Source organism: Gambusia affinis, linkage group LG09, assembly GCF_019740435.1.
Source record: "Gambusia affinis linkage group LG09, SWU_Gaff_1.0, whole genome shotgun sequence".
Lineage (NCBI taxonomy): Eukaryota > Metazoa > Chordata > Actinopteri > Cyprinodontiformes > Poeciliidae > Gambusia > Gambusia affinis.
Window position 1 is genome coordinate 9,991,181 of NC_057876.1, and position 18,756 is coordinate 10,009,936.

The 18,756-nt window shown below is 36.1% G+C and overlaps 1 protein-coding gene across 1 annotated transcript; it reads right to left on the reverse strand.

Annotated features, from left to right (window-relative positions):
* Positions 1–72: 72 nt before the first annotated feature.
* cdhr2 (cadherin related family member 2) lies at positions 73–13,594 on the reverse strand. The gene is given in 33 exon segments (XM_044127934.1): positions 73–167; positions 170–408; positions 410–526; positions 784–873; positions 2,439–2,552; positions 2,644–2,765; positions 2,900–3,035; positions 3,263–3,331; positions 3,512–3,600; positions 3,712–3,808; positions 3,949–4,106; positions 4,205–4,254; positions 4,748–4,819; positions 4,937–5,521; positions 5,605–5,674; positions 6,353–6,592; positions 7,120–7,363; positions 7,485–7,546; positions 7,640–7,801; positions 7,877–8,026; positions 8,100–8,306; positions 8,684–8,793; positions 8,868–8,943; positions 9,110–9,253; positions 10,010–10,106; positions 10,108–10,151; positions 10,689–10,778; positions 10,858–10,908; positions 10,994–11,133; positions 11,225–11,284; positions 11,478–11,534; positions 13,333–13,419; positions 13,577–13,594. Coding segments are annotated over 31 exon segments (4,035 nt in total). The 5' UTR covers positions 11,533–11,534; positions 13,333–13,419; positions 13,577–13,594.
* Between the last annotated feature and the right edge of the window lie 5,162 nt (positions 13,595–18,756).

Sequence of the window (18,756 nt, forward strand, 5' to 3'; positions counted from 1 at the left end):
AAGCAGAACTGATTCTAAAGCCAAATTGAAATCTAATTTCAATCCAATCCTAATTGTTTTATTTATTTATTTTTACTGAGAAAAATGTTTAAATATAGTCATGAGTTATGTGTTGAAACTGTTGCTTACAAGTGTATTTATATCACTCCTTACAGGCTTACTTAAAGGCAGTAGCTGCATTTGTTTTGGATTGCATGATTTTGTCCATCGCTGTTACTCTGTTTAATGTTACAGATCTGTTGTGTCAAACATCGGGTTGATAACCCCAAGGTCAGTCTGGTCTTTGATGTTTTTCTTATTGTGACCCAACTGGGCGAGCGCTGCACCCAGAGGCTCATTGTACTCCGACGACTCATCGACGTCTTTGTCCCACATGATCCCCTTCTGTAATATAATGAGCAAATTGGAATTAATCCACATTCCAATCAATGGGTCCAAGTCAAGATAGGCTTTAAGGTGCAAACTCACTTTGTCATCGTCTGTATTGTTTCCAATCATTTCATAGTTTTGATCAAGAGAGTTGAGGCTTTAAGGGGGAAAAAATGTGTAAAACAATTAGGAGGATATGTTTGTAGTGTTCGATTTAGTTTTTTTGATTTGAACATATGTCTCATGGTATGGCTGGAAGCAAAAAGCCAAACATTATGTCCAAACATGCCGCCAGGAGCACACAGTGACAATATGTTCACCTGGAAGCCGTCCCAGCTCAAAAACCAGAACTGCCATAGATTAGATGACAAATTCTGATGATAAAGTTGAATTTTTAATTTTTAATTTTTTTACCTGGATTTGTCTGCATCCGAGCTTTCGTCATTTAAATCCAAGTCCAAGGCTAATGTTGAGGGGATGTTCAGGTTTAACACTGGGTTGGCACTGTAGCAGGGTAATGGTTAGCAACGGAAAACAGAACAAAGACAAACATTGAGAGATATATATACACCACACTATTTACAATTAATTTGGTTGGTAGTAATTTGTAGCCATTAACATATTTACAGCAAAACATATTAGTTTGTAAATAATAATGAAATCTCAACAATATTAGCCATGTTATTTTTGTAGCAAATTTGATCTAAAGAAACATTAAACATTAAACCCCTTAAGTTTAAAAAAATTTTAGTTTGTTAATGTTTATGCTAAGAATATTCAAAATGTAACTGCATTTTTCTGTAGATTATTTGTTTTCTTAAATTTCTCTGAACATCTTGATTAGAATTTAAATGAAGATATTTGTTCAGTCAAGTTTTATCCTAATTGTTTGCATTGTACTCAGAGAACGGTAAGGGTGACGTGTTTTGATGAGTTGTTTAATGAACAACTACCAGAAATCATTGAAGTTTAATAACTATCATAAGGTTTGTGGTTGAAGCTTCTAAACTGAAGTAAGCGAGGAAAGTTTGCATCAAGCTTTAGCTACAGGGACAGCGCCAACACAAAATGAAGCAACCAGGACAGAGCAGAGAGGCCTTTTGGTCATAAATGGTTTGTGCACACTAATGACTGCAACACTAAGCTTGCATATTAATCTGGCGTATTTGGTATTGACCGATCTTAGTTTATACGCTGCAAAGGAAAATAGTTTATTCCACTGGCAATTTTAGACAGTTTCAACCAGTAAGTTTGTTTGAGACAGGCATCTCTCAAATATAATCAACAATGGAAAAGGAGTATCAGTTTCATTTACATTTTGATAGCAAAATTGCACTTATAACCTTCTCAAACATTCATGGAAAATTGTGTTTTGATATTACAGTAATCAAACATTTCCCGCTTAAAATTGCACACCAGATTTTTGCATGTTTTTACTGAATTGCTTTTGCTGATGAGCTCTAACTGTATGGCTGAAGGGCCTTTCTTCTTTAGATCTTTCTCTCTCTCTGTCTATCAGATTCAATTCAGACCTCTGGACTCTACAAATTGTCGAAGCTCCTTCCGGTCGGAGTAAACAAATTCCTAAATTTAAACCATTCCTTTCATCTACCAGAGGTATGGATCATTTTTAAATCAAGGAAGACATTTCTGGACTGAGAAATTTAAATACATGCCAATATCCATTTGTTTAATAAACTGTTTGTGAAACTGTTATTTATTTAATAAAATGAAAATGGGCAAGTATTGTCTGTTGTCTTCAAAGTGTATATTAACATAAGAGAAAACTGTTAGCAGCTAATTCATTAAAGTGAATAAATTAATCAAATTTCATTATCTTAAACATACATAATTCCTACTCAAAATTCTGCCCTCCTTAAATAAATGTATGTTTGTCCAATAAGTTTGGCCAATAAGGCTTTTATTTAGTCTACTCAATTGGGTCCCACACAGAAAGCCCTCTTTGCATGGCTCTTTCAAGACCAGAAACCCCCCACACTGTATGTACAGTGACTCTATATATTTTGTGGTAAACTGGATATATTCCTTCATCTTGTTAATGGGCTCACCCTTCCATGGTGTACTTGTTGGTCCCAGGCACGATAGCACCACCTTTCTGGTTGTCAGAGTTCAACATAGTTGTAGATTTCATGGCATTCGCTGCTTTCAGCTTCCTTCTGTAGCTGTGATGCATTAAAAAGTTGCATTAATATCACGTTAAAATCTGCATTAAAATCTGCTAATTATTCATCCTGCTGAATTTCTTTCTCTTACTTTCTGCGAGTGCACAAAAGCGAGGTCGTGAGTAAAGCCAGTACAACGAGGAGACCTCCAACCATTCCCAGCAGACCGTACACCAAGGGATCCTGTTTTTTTTCAGTGACGGGAACGCCACCCTGAAATAAATTTAAGGAAACTCATCAGCATTACCTGTAGCGAATGAAGCTTACATTTTTACTTGTTGTCCATCACTTCAGAGAAAAGCAGCATCACTTTTAGGAAAGCAGACTCTGAATCTGAATATGCTTACAATATTCATCAGGCCCAGTTCATACAGCTTAGGAAAATTATCTTGATCTGAAAGCCTCTTTTCTACTTCTGAAGCAGAAAGAGCTGTTCCATTCAAAAAGATGAAATATGCCACCATGAAAGACTTTGCAATGTTCCTGAGAAAAGAGAAAAAAAAAACATTATTTCATCCAATATGGATCTAATATGAAAGCTCAATTTCTTAAATCATTATTGCGTGTTGTGATGTGCTTCATTAATAGGATCTCTGTCACCACCTAGTGATCAATATCTATATACATTTTTAAAAAGCATTTGTTGTTTAGTTTTTTGCTGGTTTTGGCCAGTGACTTTACTATAATATTAGCTGTAAAAAAATTTTTACCTGGATGTTGAAGGCTGTTCTTTGATTGAAACGATGTCAACTGCAGCACCGGTGGCTGCTGAGAGTGCCCTGGAGGAGATTAATTAATTAAATCAAAGTTTCTTTTTTCATATGTATATATATACGTGTGTATATATATATATATATATATATATATATATATATATATATATATATATATATATGTATATAGTATTGCAGTTTTCATAGCTTTCTTCAAAAAAAAAAGTATTGACAGAAGAAATTCACCTTCTGATTTCACTGAGTGACTGTTCGACCTCACTCACTGTAGTTCTAAACTGGAGTTCAGTTCGGAAGCTCTGATCAATGGTGAAAATCTGAAAAAGAAAAACAAAGATACCACAGAAGTGGAAACACAGACATTTTAAACCCTGTGTCGTGTTTGTACGATGTTTCTCTGAGTCGTGAATTCACATCCAGTCCCTCACCTCCAGGACGGTGGTGGCTGAAAGGCTGCCAGAATCTGTTGCAGTGACCGTTACCAAATATTTCCCTTTCAGTGTTAGATCAAGACCTTCTGTAGTTCTGATGGAAGAGGACAAAACAAGTACAGTAATCACACAACAATTAGTTCCAAGTCATCAACAAGTAACGTCTGACTTAATATGTTAAGCAGGAGTTGATTTGGAGCCAAAATGATCTAGTAGGTTTTTTTTTGTACTTACTGAATAATCCCAACGTAGACATTTTGTTGTTGTGTAGTGATAGCCTCAAACAGGATCCTGGACGTGTCGGCGGTAGTGTTTGTGATCCTGTCCTCAAATTGAACCTTTTCTACTTTAAATTTGATCACCCTGTGTTCTCCAGAGTCCCGATCTGAAGCCTGGGAGCAGAAACAGAAGCTCAATTAAGCGTCTAAAGATATTTGCTACAACTTGTCAGAAACAAGTTGACTATGATTTGTTGTTCAGTTATACTCACTGTGACTCCTGCAACTGATGTTCCTTTGCTGGCACTTTCTGGCACCACAGCTAAAGCAGCAAGAAAAGATTAAAACAATCCATTTTTAAAAAGTATTGATTATTAAAAAAAAAAAAAAAAAAGAATTGTTTGAAGCTATGACTTGTACACGACTTATATTTGTCAGCAAATGTCTAAGACCAAAATTTGGACGCCTGGAAATCTTTCTACATCTTTGTCCAAATATGTGATGTATTACTTAGGTAAATATGCTGTTTATTTTTTTTAATAAAATTATTTACAGCAATATTTGCAAAAGTATATAAATCCATCAGAGTTGATAGTAGCAAAGTGTAATAAAAAAGGAAAAAACCCTAAAAAGCAATATAAAAAACATTTCTTGTGATATTTTTCTTACCACATACATGATGAAGTCTAATATTCTGTCTCCTCTTGTTTCATTGTGTGCACTTTGTTGGATATGAACTATTTAAATATGCTTACCAACTTCCTAACATTTGAAAATAGTTACTTCTAATCATTTATTCTCAAAGCGTTACTCACTATATACAGAGTCGGAGGAAATAAATTCAGGACTGTTGTCATTTATGTCTTCAATGTTGATCACCATTTCTCCTGGAAAGATCGAGCAGGAAAGATTTTAAAAAAATTTTAGGTTTTATGAAATCAACATTGGACTATAATTTCAGCTTTCTGCTACTGAGATAAAATTGTGAACAACTCAGTCCTGACCTGGCGTAACGCTGTTGTTCTCTCCCTTTTCCGTGAACAAGTCCACCACCTGAGCCTTTACCACAGCTTGGTCGCATTCTTCATAATCCAGAAGGTCTCCTGAACGGACTCTAACATCCCCGTTCGGGTCAAGGGTGAACCACGTGCAGGGCTCCAGTTTGCCACTACACTTGCAATTGACAGATTCCAGCTCGTAGACCAGTGAATGGTTTGTGTCTTTGTCCTGAGCTATGAAGGTCCCGACAAGCACATCTGCGGCGGTGTTCTCAGCCACAGAAACGTCTCGGACTGACGCGAACTCTGGTCTTTCGTCGTTCACATCCAACACGTTCACCTCCACCACCGCTGAAGCTTTCTCCTGATCCAGGTCTGCAGCTTCCACCCGCAACGTGAACTTCTCGGGTGCCGTCTCATAGTCGAGCTCGATGTCCGGGTCTACCATGATGTTGCCGCTGTAACCCTTTTCCTCTGCCGAGGTTCGAACAATGAAGCTGCCGAAGCTCCCATCGATGATGCTGAAAGAGATGCGGTTGAATTCGACGGTTTGGTCCAGATCCTCGGCGTAAATGAAACCCGCAGATGCGCCTGATTGAATGAATGAGTTCAAATGTTGTAATCCTGTAATGTAGTTAGGGATGAAGCAAATGTTTTTAAGCTGTAATACTTGCCCTTTTCTCCTTCTTTAACAGAAAAACGGTAGAGCGGTGCTTTGAAAGTTGGGGCGTTGTCATTGATGTCCTAAGGTCCATCAGAAAGGAAACGTGAGCCTTCATGTTCTGTGTTTTGCATAATTTTTCATGCCTACTGAATTTATTCCTCTTTTAGCATGTAAAATACACAAACTTTGGTGTATTTTATGGAAGTTTTAGGATAGATCAACACAAACCAGTGCACAAATGTGAGGCATTTATGAAATGTGTGGCATGCATTTGTCCACTGTTTCCACATTTTTGTGTTTGTACGATTGAATTAAATTGACTCCATTTCTTTGTATAAGCTGGATGTAAAATGAATCTACTTTAGTGGTGGAAAAAAATCAAAAAAATATACTGTATGTATACAGTAAATAAATTAATTACAGCATAGACTATTACTGTTTACTAGTTAGGTGACATCGTAAAGCGATTGCTTTTCCTGGATATTATTTAGAGGTGTTTTAGTAAATCATGGTAAATACAAATGCAGACCACACTTTTCACAATTTTTTTTAATAAAAAGATTAAACCAATGTTTCTTTTTATTTTTTGCTTTATATTTATGTGCAACTTTAGGTAGTTCAATAAAATGAAATCCCAGTAGCCTAATATACATCGAAGTTTGTGTATCTTGATAGAATGTGGTAATTTACGGGCTATGAATGCTTTTGCGCAACTATCCACTTGCAGCGGGGTGGACATAAACAGTTATGGCACCTACCAGCACATTGATAACAACCGAGACGGAGCTTGACAGCGCGGGCGTTCCCTTATCAGTGGCTATTACAGTGAGGTCTATCCTGCCTTTCGATTCTGGATCCAGTGCCTCCCGATCCAGTTCACCGTTATTTGTAAACACACCGGTGTTTGGGTCAATGCTGAAGCTGCTGCTGTGTGTGCTCGGCTTAATGCTGAATTCAATCTGGCTGTTTACTGTACCAGCTTCATCTCCGTCTGTAGCCTGGAAAAGAAAAAAACAAAAGTAACTGTTAAGGAGCTGCATTTCTTTAATGTAATCTGTGGACAAGCATCAAATGCACCAGATATATTAAAAACAAAATTTACTACTACCTTCACAATGTAGTTCAGATGATACTTGAAAAATATAATTATAATATACAGTATAGACCAAAAGTTTGGACACACCTTTTCATTTAATTCAATTAGAAAGTGTGTCCAAACTTTTGGTCTGTACTGTATAATCTAATAATTCTAATCATTTATTCATTCTTTGAATCTTAAGTCACACTGATATATATAAAATAACTTCAATGTATTTTTTTATTGGTAACAAAAGAAAATAACCGTATAGTAGTAACATTTTATACTGAAAGTCATGTTCAAACATGCAATAAAATATTATTCATCTTATGATCAAAATGATAGGTAAATCCTAAATAAAATAGCTTAACTCAGGCAAGAGGTTTGTGATGTTGCGACCTTCATTCCAAGTGTCACAGTGAGATCACTGTCGGCTTTCTTGTTTACCTCAATCGGGAATTCAAGCTTCTGACCCTCAACGACAACCTCTTGGTACTTGGCTATGTTGATGATTGGTGGCTTGTCATTAATGTCTGTCAAAGTGATCTCCAGCACCGCGGTGCCGGGGTTGCCATTTGTGTCTCTGGCCTGCAAGGTGGCTGAATAGAGAGATCTGAGCTCGCGATCCAGGATAGTCTGATTTTTCACGTAGATTCTTCCCGTGTTACTCTCAACGTCAAAGTACTGCAGTCTGAAAGACAGGTTCAAACTGTTCAGTGGGGTTGTTTGGAATAGCCAACGTTAAATTGCAAATTAAAAAATTGTTATATAGATTAAACTAAACAGAATAAATGTGATTAGGGTAAACATACATGCTCTCTGGACGAAGACTGTAGGTGATTTTGCCTGCATCCATTGTGTCAAGATCATCTGCCTGGAAAAACAAAGGAAATGCTCCCACAGTAATTTATTATTATTATTTTTTTTTATTTGATCGATTAAAATATCCAGCCGGTTCTGGTCTTACCGTGACTGTTATCACCTCTGTCCCAGCAGGAGAGTGTTCAGCCACATTTATCTTGTACGTGTCCTGTGGGAACGTGGGGCTGTTGTCGTTGGTGTCCTTTATGATTATTGTAACTGTGGCAGTGGACTGGAAAGTGGGTTCGCCCTTATCTACAGCAATCACCTGCAATGTGGCACATGCATATGAAACAAAACTCAGGTGGACTACTGTACTCTGTTTTTATTTGTTCTCTGTTACCTGAAGAACCATTTGCTGCTTTTCTTCAAAATCCAGATTCTCAGGCTGCTTGACCAGAAGCTGAACGATGTTCTCTGGTCCAGCATTGGAGGGTTCCACAGAAAACACGTCTTTATCCTCTCCTTCCAACCTTAGCTCGGTTTGCACAGACTGTAAAACATAAGAGCAGTCGTTGTCACTCTGAGCTTACCATTTATTAAAAATGCATTGCTTTATTTCTCACCTTGTCTAGATCGTTGACTGTCATGCCAATGGAAATTGCCCCCAATGAGTGTTCAAAGACGTTGCCTGTGAATTGAGTTTCTAGCACACAGGAGCCTTCACATTTGTAAAATTGAGGCCGGTTGTCATTGACGTCGCCGATGTTGATCTCGACGGTTGCTGTCGCAGTGGCAAGTTGTCCGTTGACGTTTGGTTTGGACTCGGTGCCCTAAAATCAAACAGCTGACATTAGTTGTTTTTTTTGTTTGTTTGTTTTTAAAAAAAATCATATTTCTTGTCATCTGTTGGGAAAATAAACACAAAAAAACTAGGGCCCAATTTATTAGTTTAACTTTCTTTAAACTGAATGTTCTCTAACTATTTAAAGATAATACATTTATTACTGTGAAATCAAAATCCCGTCATGGTATCCCTGTTAATTCAAATACAAAATACCTTCATGTTTGGTCCCAAATTTTGTCTTAAATTAATCTCATTAATCACCATGCCTGTCACTTGAATTCCTACATTACCCTATTTGCCTGCTGATGTTAACTTTGCATATCTTAAAAAGAGGCTAACAAGTGGTTCTTCTTGGTTTGTTACCTTAACAGTCAGAGTTACTTTGTCACCAGTAGCCTCTCTGTCAATTCCCGATGACACAGATATGACGCCGTCATTCTGTGAGATTTTGAACAAGCCTTCAGCTGAGGAAGCTTTGAAACAGGAACAAAACAAATTACTTTATTTATTCCCATAAATAACAAAGTGTGACATTCTTTGCAGCTACCTTCAATGGTGTAGATGATATTGTCATTGATTCCCTTGTCCTCATCGAGGGCGGTCACTCGTAACACAGACGTGTCCTGAGAAAGGGGAGGAAATAGGATTTATAATGTCAAAGCATTTCTGACTTTCAGACAAACTTCATTTTGTGGCTATTTAAATCAAATTCACTGTAAAAAAAAGAAAAAAGTTTGCTCTTTATTTCTGTAATGTATATACGTTTATTAGTGAATAATAAACACTCACCGCAGGAGAATTCTCTTCAACGCTTCCCACATATGGACCACCGATGAAAACGGGGTCGAGGTCTGCGACGTCCTCAACCGTCACAAAGGAGAAAACATCGTTGTGCTGGAAAACCTTATCCCCAAAACAAGAGCCTCCAAGATCCTGAAGAAGACATAAAGCACCAAAGTGACTATTAATAAATATAACCGTTGAATTTATAACCACCAAGTTGTTTTTAAAATAAAACAAAATAAATTGAAGCGTAAGGAGTCGTTATACTCATTTCAGAAGTATTCACACTTTTTGGACATTTTCTCATTTGGTCACTTTGGAAACACAACTATCTTGATAACGTACAGTGGTTATTATGGCACTATGAGACATCCCCATATGAAAATCATCATATGTGGATGATTTTCAAGTGTTTTTATAAACACTTCAAATTGGGGTCAAGGTTCACATTTTAAGCAGGTCAATCTACGTAAACTTATATTTAGACACCAATGTGCTCTACAGCTTCAGATTTATTATTATTTCAGATTTACATTTATAAATATCTCTAAAAGACACTGTAACTTTTGCACTTCATGCATTTTTAGTTATGGTGGAACACTGCATTACAATTCCGGATGTTTTAAGCTTTAAATGCAACCATAAATGCACAAATAGGACAATGCCTCCTAATTCTATTTTTCATTGTAGTGTATTATTATTAGTTATTTTAGTTAAAGTTCCCAGATCCCAGAAGCCTGAAATCATGTTATACTCAAAAATATTTTGTTGTCATTTTAGAAGGAAAGTCTTTTGGAGATACAAACAGATGATTGCAACATTTGAGTCATTGTGTTTGGATAGGTGGTATATTTCATTTTAATTGTTGGAAATACAAAATTTTATATCTTCACGCATCATACTCACCTTTGCTTGAACCTTGAGCCGATAGAAAGTGCTCAGTGTGTTGTAATTAAGCTGGCCCTTTAACTTCAGGTCACCAGTAACATCATTGATCTCAAACATCACTTGCTGTAAATTTAAAAATTGACGTTCCTACAGCCGTATTCTAAAAGCAGAAGGAAAACACCAAATTAAACAAAAAGAAAAAAGTGTCACACTTTTCTTCAGAAGTAACTCCAAAAACCTAAACTAGACTTAAAAAACTGTCATCCATCCATTTTCTGTACACCCTTCTTCCCTAATGGGGTCGGGAGGGTTGCTGGTGCCTATCTCCAGCTGCGTCCCGGGTGAGAGGCGGGGTTCACCCTGGACAGGTCGCCAGTCTGTCGCAGGGCAACACAAAGACAACCAACACACACACACTCACACCTAGGGAGAATTTAGAGAAACCAATTAACCTGACAGTCATATTTTTGGACTGTGGGAGGAAGCCGGAGAACCCGGAGAGAACCCATGCATGCACAGGGAGAACATGCAAACTCCATGCAGAAAGATCCCCGGCCGGGAATTGAACCCAGGACCTTCTGGCTGCAGGGCAACAGCTCTACCAACTGCGCCACTGTGCAGCCCAAAAAACTGTCATATTCTTTGATTGAAAACTATAACTTAAATCAAATGTAAGGTTTTAATGTTATTTACTTACTTCTAGCACTGTCATGTCAAAAGAAGGATTTTTAAATATAGGCTTGTTGTCATTGGCATCATGTAATATTAAAGTTAATGTCCCTGGTGTCTGAAAGAGAAGATGCACACTTAGTACAAAAATGAAGCCGATGTTTAGGAAAATAAGCAGCTGCTAAAGTTTAACTTACATTATTGGAGCCATCTGAAACCAAAACATTGAGTTCCATTGTGACGCTGTTCTATAGAGGATGAATAAATATACATGTTCAGTCTAAAGGAGCATTTTTAATGAAGTAAAGTCGCTCTTCTTTTCCAATATCTCACCTCTCTATCAAGGGCAGAATTTACGGTCACCTGCCCATTTGCTGAATTAACTTCGAAGAATGCAGCATTGGGCCCAGTCAGTGTGTAAGTCAGAGCATCTCCTTCTGGATCTGATGCTAATATAGTAAAAGCAACTGAACCTGTGTAAGAAATATAAAAATGGATGTGTGAACACATAATTACATTCACGTGTAAGAAAGAAATGTTTCACAGTACAAACACAGTACATACCGACAGGAACATCCTCACAGATTTCAAAAACGTTTTTGTTAATTGTAGGACTGAAATTGGCTGCAAAGAGAGAATATCAAGTGGGAATGTCAATATAAAATGTACTAATAACAATTTTAAGAATAACTGTATTTATATGGCACATCATTTGATAGTAGTTATGAAATAACTCACTAAGTAAAAATATTAATCATATGTTAAAGGTCAAGATAAAACAGAAAAATAATCATTCAGTAATAAACCGAAAGCCTACCTTTGCTGGAGCCGACAAGGCACAGTAATAGCAGCCATGTTGTTAGCCCACCCATGTCTGTTAATGACATAAATTGTTAAATAAAAAAGAAGTCTTTTTTTTTTTTTGCTTTATTGCTTGTCAACACTCAAGACAATCTAAAAAGCATGACAGATTAATTAAAGCTGGTACAGTATTCAAGCTAAATGTTACATCAACATTCAACAGCAACATCTGACATTCACATATATCATTAGTTAGAATGCAAATGAGCTAATCTTATACGATAAAATGTATAGCATTTCAAAAATAAGCTTAACAAGTTATGCATTCTAACATTCTGCAAGAAAAACTAGAGCTGGTAATTCTTCTTTAAATAAGACAATAAATTTTTTTTTAAAGTTAGCTTTTGTGGTTGTTAGCAAAAATAGAGTTCATTTTCAACCGGTTCATTTTGTTTTATAATTAGAAGTAAGAGAAAAGCAAAAGTTATAGCTGCATGTAAATTCACTTCTTAAGAGTATATTTATTCAGAGCAATGACATGTAATCCAATTTCCTCCATCTCAAGAATGCAAATCTGTGGTTGAAAGCTGAAAACACATCAACATAAATATGATACATATACTACATTAGTATATGTAGCACATATACTGATGTCTAAAAGTGGTTGAAGGTAACTGGGGTTAGGAGCCTCAGTTTGGGTTAAACTACTGGGGCAAAAACCCCAGTTTCATACTTGTCTAAGTTAAATAAAGAGATGACTGGTCAGGGTGGGCACAAAAATGATGTTAATGGGTCATAATGGAATTTTAAAAATGGAAAATCTTACTAAATTGAGCTGAGCCTAAAGAAGACCATAAAATAAGTAGCTTATAGTTCTAGAAGGCAATGAGGAAGCATCTTACTTGACGTACTGGAGGCAGTTCCTTCTACTTGCAACAATAAATCTTATTGCATGATAAGAAAATGGTCAGTAAAATTATCAATAAGATCTAATCAACTTATCTTTCTTTTGCTGTGTTTCTAAGGCACTAAAATGACTCATAATCTGGACTAAAATGTCCTGACTTTGTTCGCACTGAAAAACATTGTTATTATTTTTTACTAGTTTTCTTAAAACTCTTATTGTGTAGTTTTCTGAGGTAAAAGTAGATAGGTAAATCTTTTTGTCACATTTTAAGAACAGGTGAATCTGTTTGTATAACAAACAGATTCACCTGTTCTTTCTTCAGACTAAAGAAAAGTAAAACCAAGATGGAGGCAAAAAAATAACTAACCACTGGGCCGTAGAACATCAGCCTTGGACCTTATAAGTGATGTCAATGACTGTACGCTGTCACCGCAGTTTCTACAGTGAAGGACTCATCTGTCATTTTACCTTGATTAATATAGCTTGAAAATGAACAGCAAAATGTTTGTCTGGCCACACCCAAACAAATGACAGCAAGCAAACGGTTAAAACGCCTAAAAGGGATTTATTGCAGTAAAGCTGAATTATTAGCTTCACAAATAAAAAAACAGTTTCTGACTTTATGTAGAAAACATACAGAAAATATTCTACTGTGTTTAAACCGCTCAATGTAGGAATTTTTATAATTACAAAACTTGATGTGAATAATTGAATTTTGAGCTTTTAACACCTCCTAACATGGCTAAGCTTTCCTCCTGTCCGCTAAGATCAGAGTTAAGAGTCCAATGTGTCAGCACTGAGGTGTTGAAAATATTGTTTTTAAAAATAAGCTGATTTTATTTCAATATTTCCGGAACTACATAAGGACAAGTGAAAACAAAATTATTTATGGTGACAATAAGATCATTAAGTTAGTATTTTAACAAAATTTAAACAGATTTAATTTGTAGAGCTCCAAACTTACCTGGTGAGATCAACAGAGGGCTTGCTTGCAATGATGTGGCGATAAGACCTTTGGTTCTTGTTTGTCCCAGTTATGATCCTGTCAGAGCTGTAAACATAAATGATTAACACGCATAGAGCCACACAACCAACATCACTGCTCCTGGTCCTCTTCCTTGTTTTAGCGATGTCAGGTTAAGCGTATCAAAAAGTATAGTCAATGAATTGAAAAGAAAAGTTTAAAATAAGTATCATATTAAACCTACAGCACTTATGGCTTGATGTTAGCTGTATATCCTGAAATATTCATTACAAGGACTGTCCATACAGCAAAGTTGCAGCTCCATCTGGCTAACCTCGTCACTGGCTCTCTGTTCTTGTTGGTCACCAGAACCACATGAGGCTCTGAATGGGTCGCCTCAGTTGTCATGGTAATGACAACTGAGTAGACCCAATGAGATCAGAGGGTTTTTTTGTTTTTTTTAATTTGTCACTTCAGAACCAATCAGTGGGTCTCTGTTTTGTTCAGAAACTGTGGATCCATGTCATAATGAGGGCTCCTTTCGGCTCTCCCGCTCTAATTAAGGGGCAGCACACAAAGGATTCTGGTCTACTGTACTCACCAGCTTCATTCACAATCAAATATTTGTCCATACACAATGGCAGAGGATCTCAGTTTTTAATGAAACAGAAAACACTCAGCAGTAGAAATGTGGCTCACATGATCATACAGTCCTGCACCTCTACATTTTGCCACTTTAAAATGACACAGTTCAAAGTATTTTATGTTGGTTTTCAGCTGTTCTTCTATCCAGCTGTTCTGCGAAAGCAGATGAGAGGTGTGTTAGAAAACATCAGTGAACAAACAATTTCATGAAGCTCAAGGAACGCAGAGGACAAGTCAAAGATAAAGTTGTTGAGAAATTTATGGCAGCAATATCCCAGCTTTAAAAGTCTTATAGATCACAAATCAGGTGGAGTTAAACAGAGAGCAATCCTGAAAAATAACCTGCCATGCAGGAGACTTCAATGTGGGATGGAGGCTTACCATCCAAGCAGGTCAAGAACTCCTTACACACAATCAAAGTTACAATGGAAGGTTTTAGTGCAACACATATGCCTGCTTTAGAATGGCCTAGTCAAAGTCTGGACACAAATCCAATTACAAATCTGTGACAACACCGGGAATTTGACATCAACAGACAATGTCCATCCAATCATCTACTTTCCTACTTTTCAAAGAAGTTTAGATTTTAAAAAAAGTCTTAATATGAACATGTCTTTATTTTTCCCAGTAAATTTTTGTTTTTCCATTAAATTCCCCATCTTTTGAAAAGACATTTTGTTGCGTAAAAAAAAGTAGGTACTAAGAGATCACCTTCCCTTCACACAGGACATCAATACTGAGTTTAAAATTATGCTGTGTCATTTAGCAACTCTGCGGGTCTTCATGTGGACCCCAAATCCTCAGACAATTACTGAATACAAGGCTGGTAACTTTGCATCTGTGTGATTCATACACTAATCTGCAGTTCAGGTCCGACCTTATAAAAGAAAACAAACATGAATTCCATGTAGGACTTCATCAAGTTAAGCAAACTCATCTCATTATTATCCAGTGTGACGACCAAATCGATAAAGGTTATGACAGGAAAAAAGTCAAGGAATAAGTTTTTAAATAAGGAGGTGATTGTACAAGACATTTCTCTCAATTTATCAACAAATTGATAAATTTATTGATAAAACAATGAGTAACATGGTGACTTGCATAGAGATAGTCAAAACTTGATAGAGAAATGATTCTGATTGGTAAGCACAATGTGCCGTGACAGGCTAATATGTTGGTGGTTATAAAATACAGTAACTGTTTCAAGACACGTAAAAGATCTCAAAGTACGTGTCAATGACAGCAGTCAGAAAAAATGCTTCCTTCTGCCTTATCCGAATAGACTTTGGTTTATGACTTACAGCTCTGAACACAACACTGATATAAGTGGGCAGGAACCTAATAAATCCTTTGCTAAGATATACCAGTAAACAGGAACATACAAACGTTTCCAACCTTACAGTTAGGCCTTGATAATGACATTCCAAATGGAAAATATTTCACGTCACCATAATTAAACAGTGTCACTAGTTTGATATGTGCTGTGCTAAGGAGTCCATCAAGATGCCTAAAGAAAAAAAGGCCTCAAGTTAAACAGACATTTGCTAAGAAGTTGCTCTTTTCATGTTTTTATATGAAATGATATGCTTTCCAAAAACATATCCCTGTAATATTCTTCTTTTAATCTAATTTTGCCATGTTTCTTTTTTTGTCTGACTTCTGTTTTGTTTTTTTACCACCACTCTCATGTAAGGTTGTTATTTTTCTTGATATTGTCCCCAAAGAAGATAAAAGACAAGAAAAGAAGAAAAGAATCCTGGCCTGTGTTTTGCTCTCCTCCTTCAATAAAAGTTCATGGTGCCTGTCTCTTTGTCAAGTCAAATGAAAAAGGATATAGAAGTCATGTTTAGACATGCTCATGAACCACTTACATTCCTTACAGAGAAACAAATATTTATGTCGGGAATTTTCCTGTTATTTTACTTCTCACCATAAAATAATTCATTGGCCTCGTTCTCTGTCAACCGAGGTTGATGACAAAAGAAAATGTTGGATTAGAGGACTTTTAATATTATGTTTTGCCCCCTCTTGTGGCGGCTAAACGACACAACAACTTGTCCGGAAAAAAAAGTGCTATACTGTCCATTAAGCAGGAAAGAAAGCTTTGCTTTTCATAATCAAAAATGTGAACAAAAATGTCTTTTTTTATTTCAAAAGATGAAGAAAAGTCACGAGATTGTCATAATATTTGCCATGTGGGAAGATTTTAAACAAATAGTTATAAATAGAATATTGTTGGTTTTTTTTGCTTCTTTATTTTACAAACTGTTGTTGCTGATTATGGTGCTTTAATATTTATGGGATGTTGTCATTTTGCAGTCTTATCATTTCGTATCGCTGTTTTTGATTTGTTAATTTTGTACCAAAAACAAACAACCAAAGGCCACCAATTCATTTTTTATAAATTTTTCGGTCTACTATAGCAAAATCCAGTGAGGAACTGTAACAGCATATACTATCTACCGGCAAGTAGTTGCTTTTAGTTATTTTAGTGTTATCAGAGGCCTTACCTTATTAATCTGGAACAGGATTTAGAGCTACTGCTTTTTTTTAGTGGTGGAAGATTATATATGATGGCGACTCATAACTTACAACTTGTAAGTAAAGATGATGAAAATATGGTGAGAGAATATATGTCCTTATTGAAGTTAATATTTGTGCTGCTTATGTAAAAAAAAAAAAAAAAGGTCAGTTCAAAATTTGGTTATTGTTTCTTTCTGTAAAAAAAAATATCAACTCTGAGCATATATCAAAATCTTCAGATTCAAAACTTTGTATCTGCTATGGTTCAATTGAAATGTCATATTATGAGAATGTAGCTCTGTGCAGGAACTGAAAGGAGCCCTAGAGAGCCTAAATGTCAATGTTTTTATTGATGCCGAAGTTGACGTGATCTCTACCTACATTCTCTACTTAAACAGACAAACAGACAAAGCAGGCCATCCCTTACTGCAGTAAACCTATTAGTAAGGGATGTGTTACATAAAAGCTATGATGCCCTCTTATACAGTAAAGATAAGGAGAAGGTGGAGGCCAAAACAAAGCAGCCAGGTCTGGGATCAGAAGGGCAAACCTTCAAAACATTCTTAATGAAATTAAAGATCTATGGAATAGCATGAAAGCTGTGACCGGACAGAACAATGAAAGGAGTAGATGACTGGAGAAGATTTTAAGGATCAGTTGGGGCTTGCAAACACTATGAATGATTTTTAAAAAGATTATAATGACGAACGGACTTTTACAAAATTACAAAGGAAACTTTTTATGTTGTCTCGTCTTCTGCGAGTTTACAATCAATTTTCAGTAAGATCTATTTTCCACAGCTGCAAAATCAAGGAAATCTCTGGACCTGACAGGATAACAGTCAGACTCATTAAAGTTGGTGAAGACCAATTGTGTGATATTTTCCATAAACCGTTTAACCTGTCTCCCATTAAGCAAAAGGTGTACAAGCTCTGGAAGGAGTCTGGCTTGTACTAGTGCCAAAAAAGAAATACCCAAGAGAACTTAATGAGTTTGAGCTTGTAGTTTGGACCTCTATTCAGTTTATTTGTGCGTTTTACTTCAGCATTCAATATGATTCAGCAAATAATTATAGTGTCTTTAAAAACAGACATCACCCCAAGTTTGCAGGGAGATTCAATATGAACCTTTTTTTTTTGTGAAGTGTTGTTTGAACATTACCTGAAGGTGAATATCAGTAAAACAAATCATAATATACATCAGGAAAACCCTGCTGTACCGACAATAATCAAAGAATCTCTTGTGGAAACCGAGGACAGTTACAATTTTTTCAATTTCGACCAACACCCATGCAAAGACGTTTTCTATAAGTTGAAGTTTTTTTAACATGGATTTAAAAATAATAATAAAAAAAACAACTCTTGTTTAATTTTATGGATCTTTTATTGAGTCTTTTTTGATATTTGGTTTTATTCAAGACATGGCAAATTGTCCTTGAAAAATAAGAACTGTATGTCTATTGAGAGAGTAATTGGCATTCAACAGTGCCCCCTCTCTGACATCTAAAATGGAGTGAAAAGGGCCAAAACCATCCTGGTCAGCAAAGATCACGGCCTTTAGAGGAAATGGTCATCCTTCCCTTAGGTGAGGGCACTGGTTTCTATCTGTGAGGTGCAACTGTACAAATAATATTTTGTTCCAAGGGGTTTAAAAACTCTTAATGAATTTTGACCAAGCATGGCACAATTTAGAACATTTTAGACTGCTTTATTCTTTACAAATTTCCAGTCAATGATTTGATTGGAATTTATTTATTTATTTATTTAATTCATGCAGTTTAACCTATTTTTCCATTGACATCCCTGAAGGGTGGTGGTGAAGTATTGCTTTGATTTCTGCTAAACTATAAAGTTTTCAAGTGAAAATGTAATTTTTGGAAAATTACATTATTGAAAACTGTGAATTTTTCATCTTTCACTTATTACTTACCATCATTGCCTTTATTAAAAACAAAACAAATATGTCTATAGTAAATTGGAATATCACAAAAAAAAATGTTTTTTTGGGGGGTGGGGGGTTTTCAGTGAATGACTCAGCAAGTCATATCCTGCCTTTGACTGCGCTCTGCTGGATATTAAATCAGAATCTCCAAAGCTTTATCTGCATTGGCTGGACTGTTTTAAACTGAGCAGAGCAACGTATATTAGTATCAAGCCAACAAATATTTATTAACATATGCATGGTCTGTTTTGTAATCTTTGAATCAAATTCCCTCTTTTTTATTAGCATTTGGAAACTGTGCTTCCAAATCCTTAT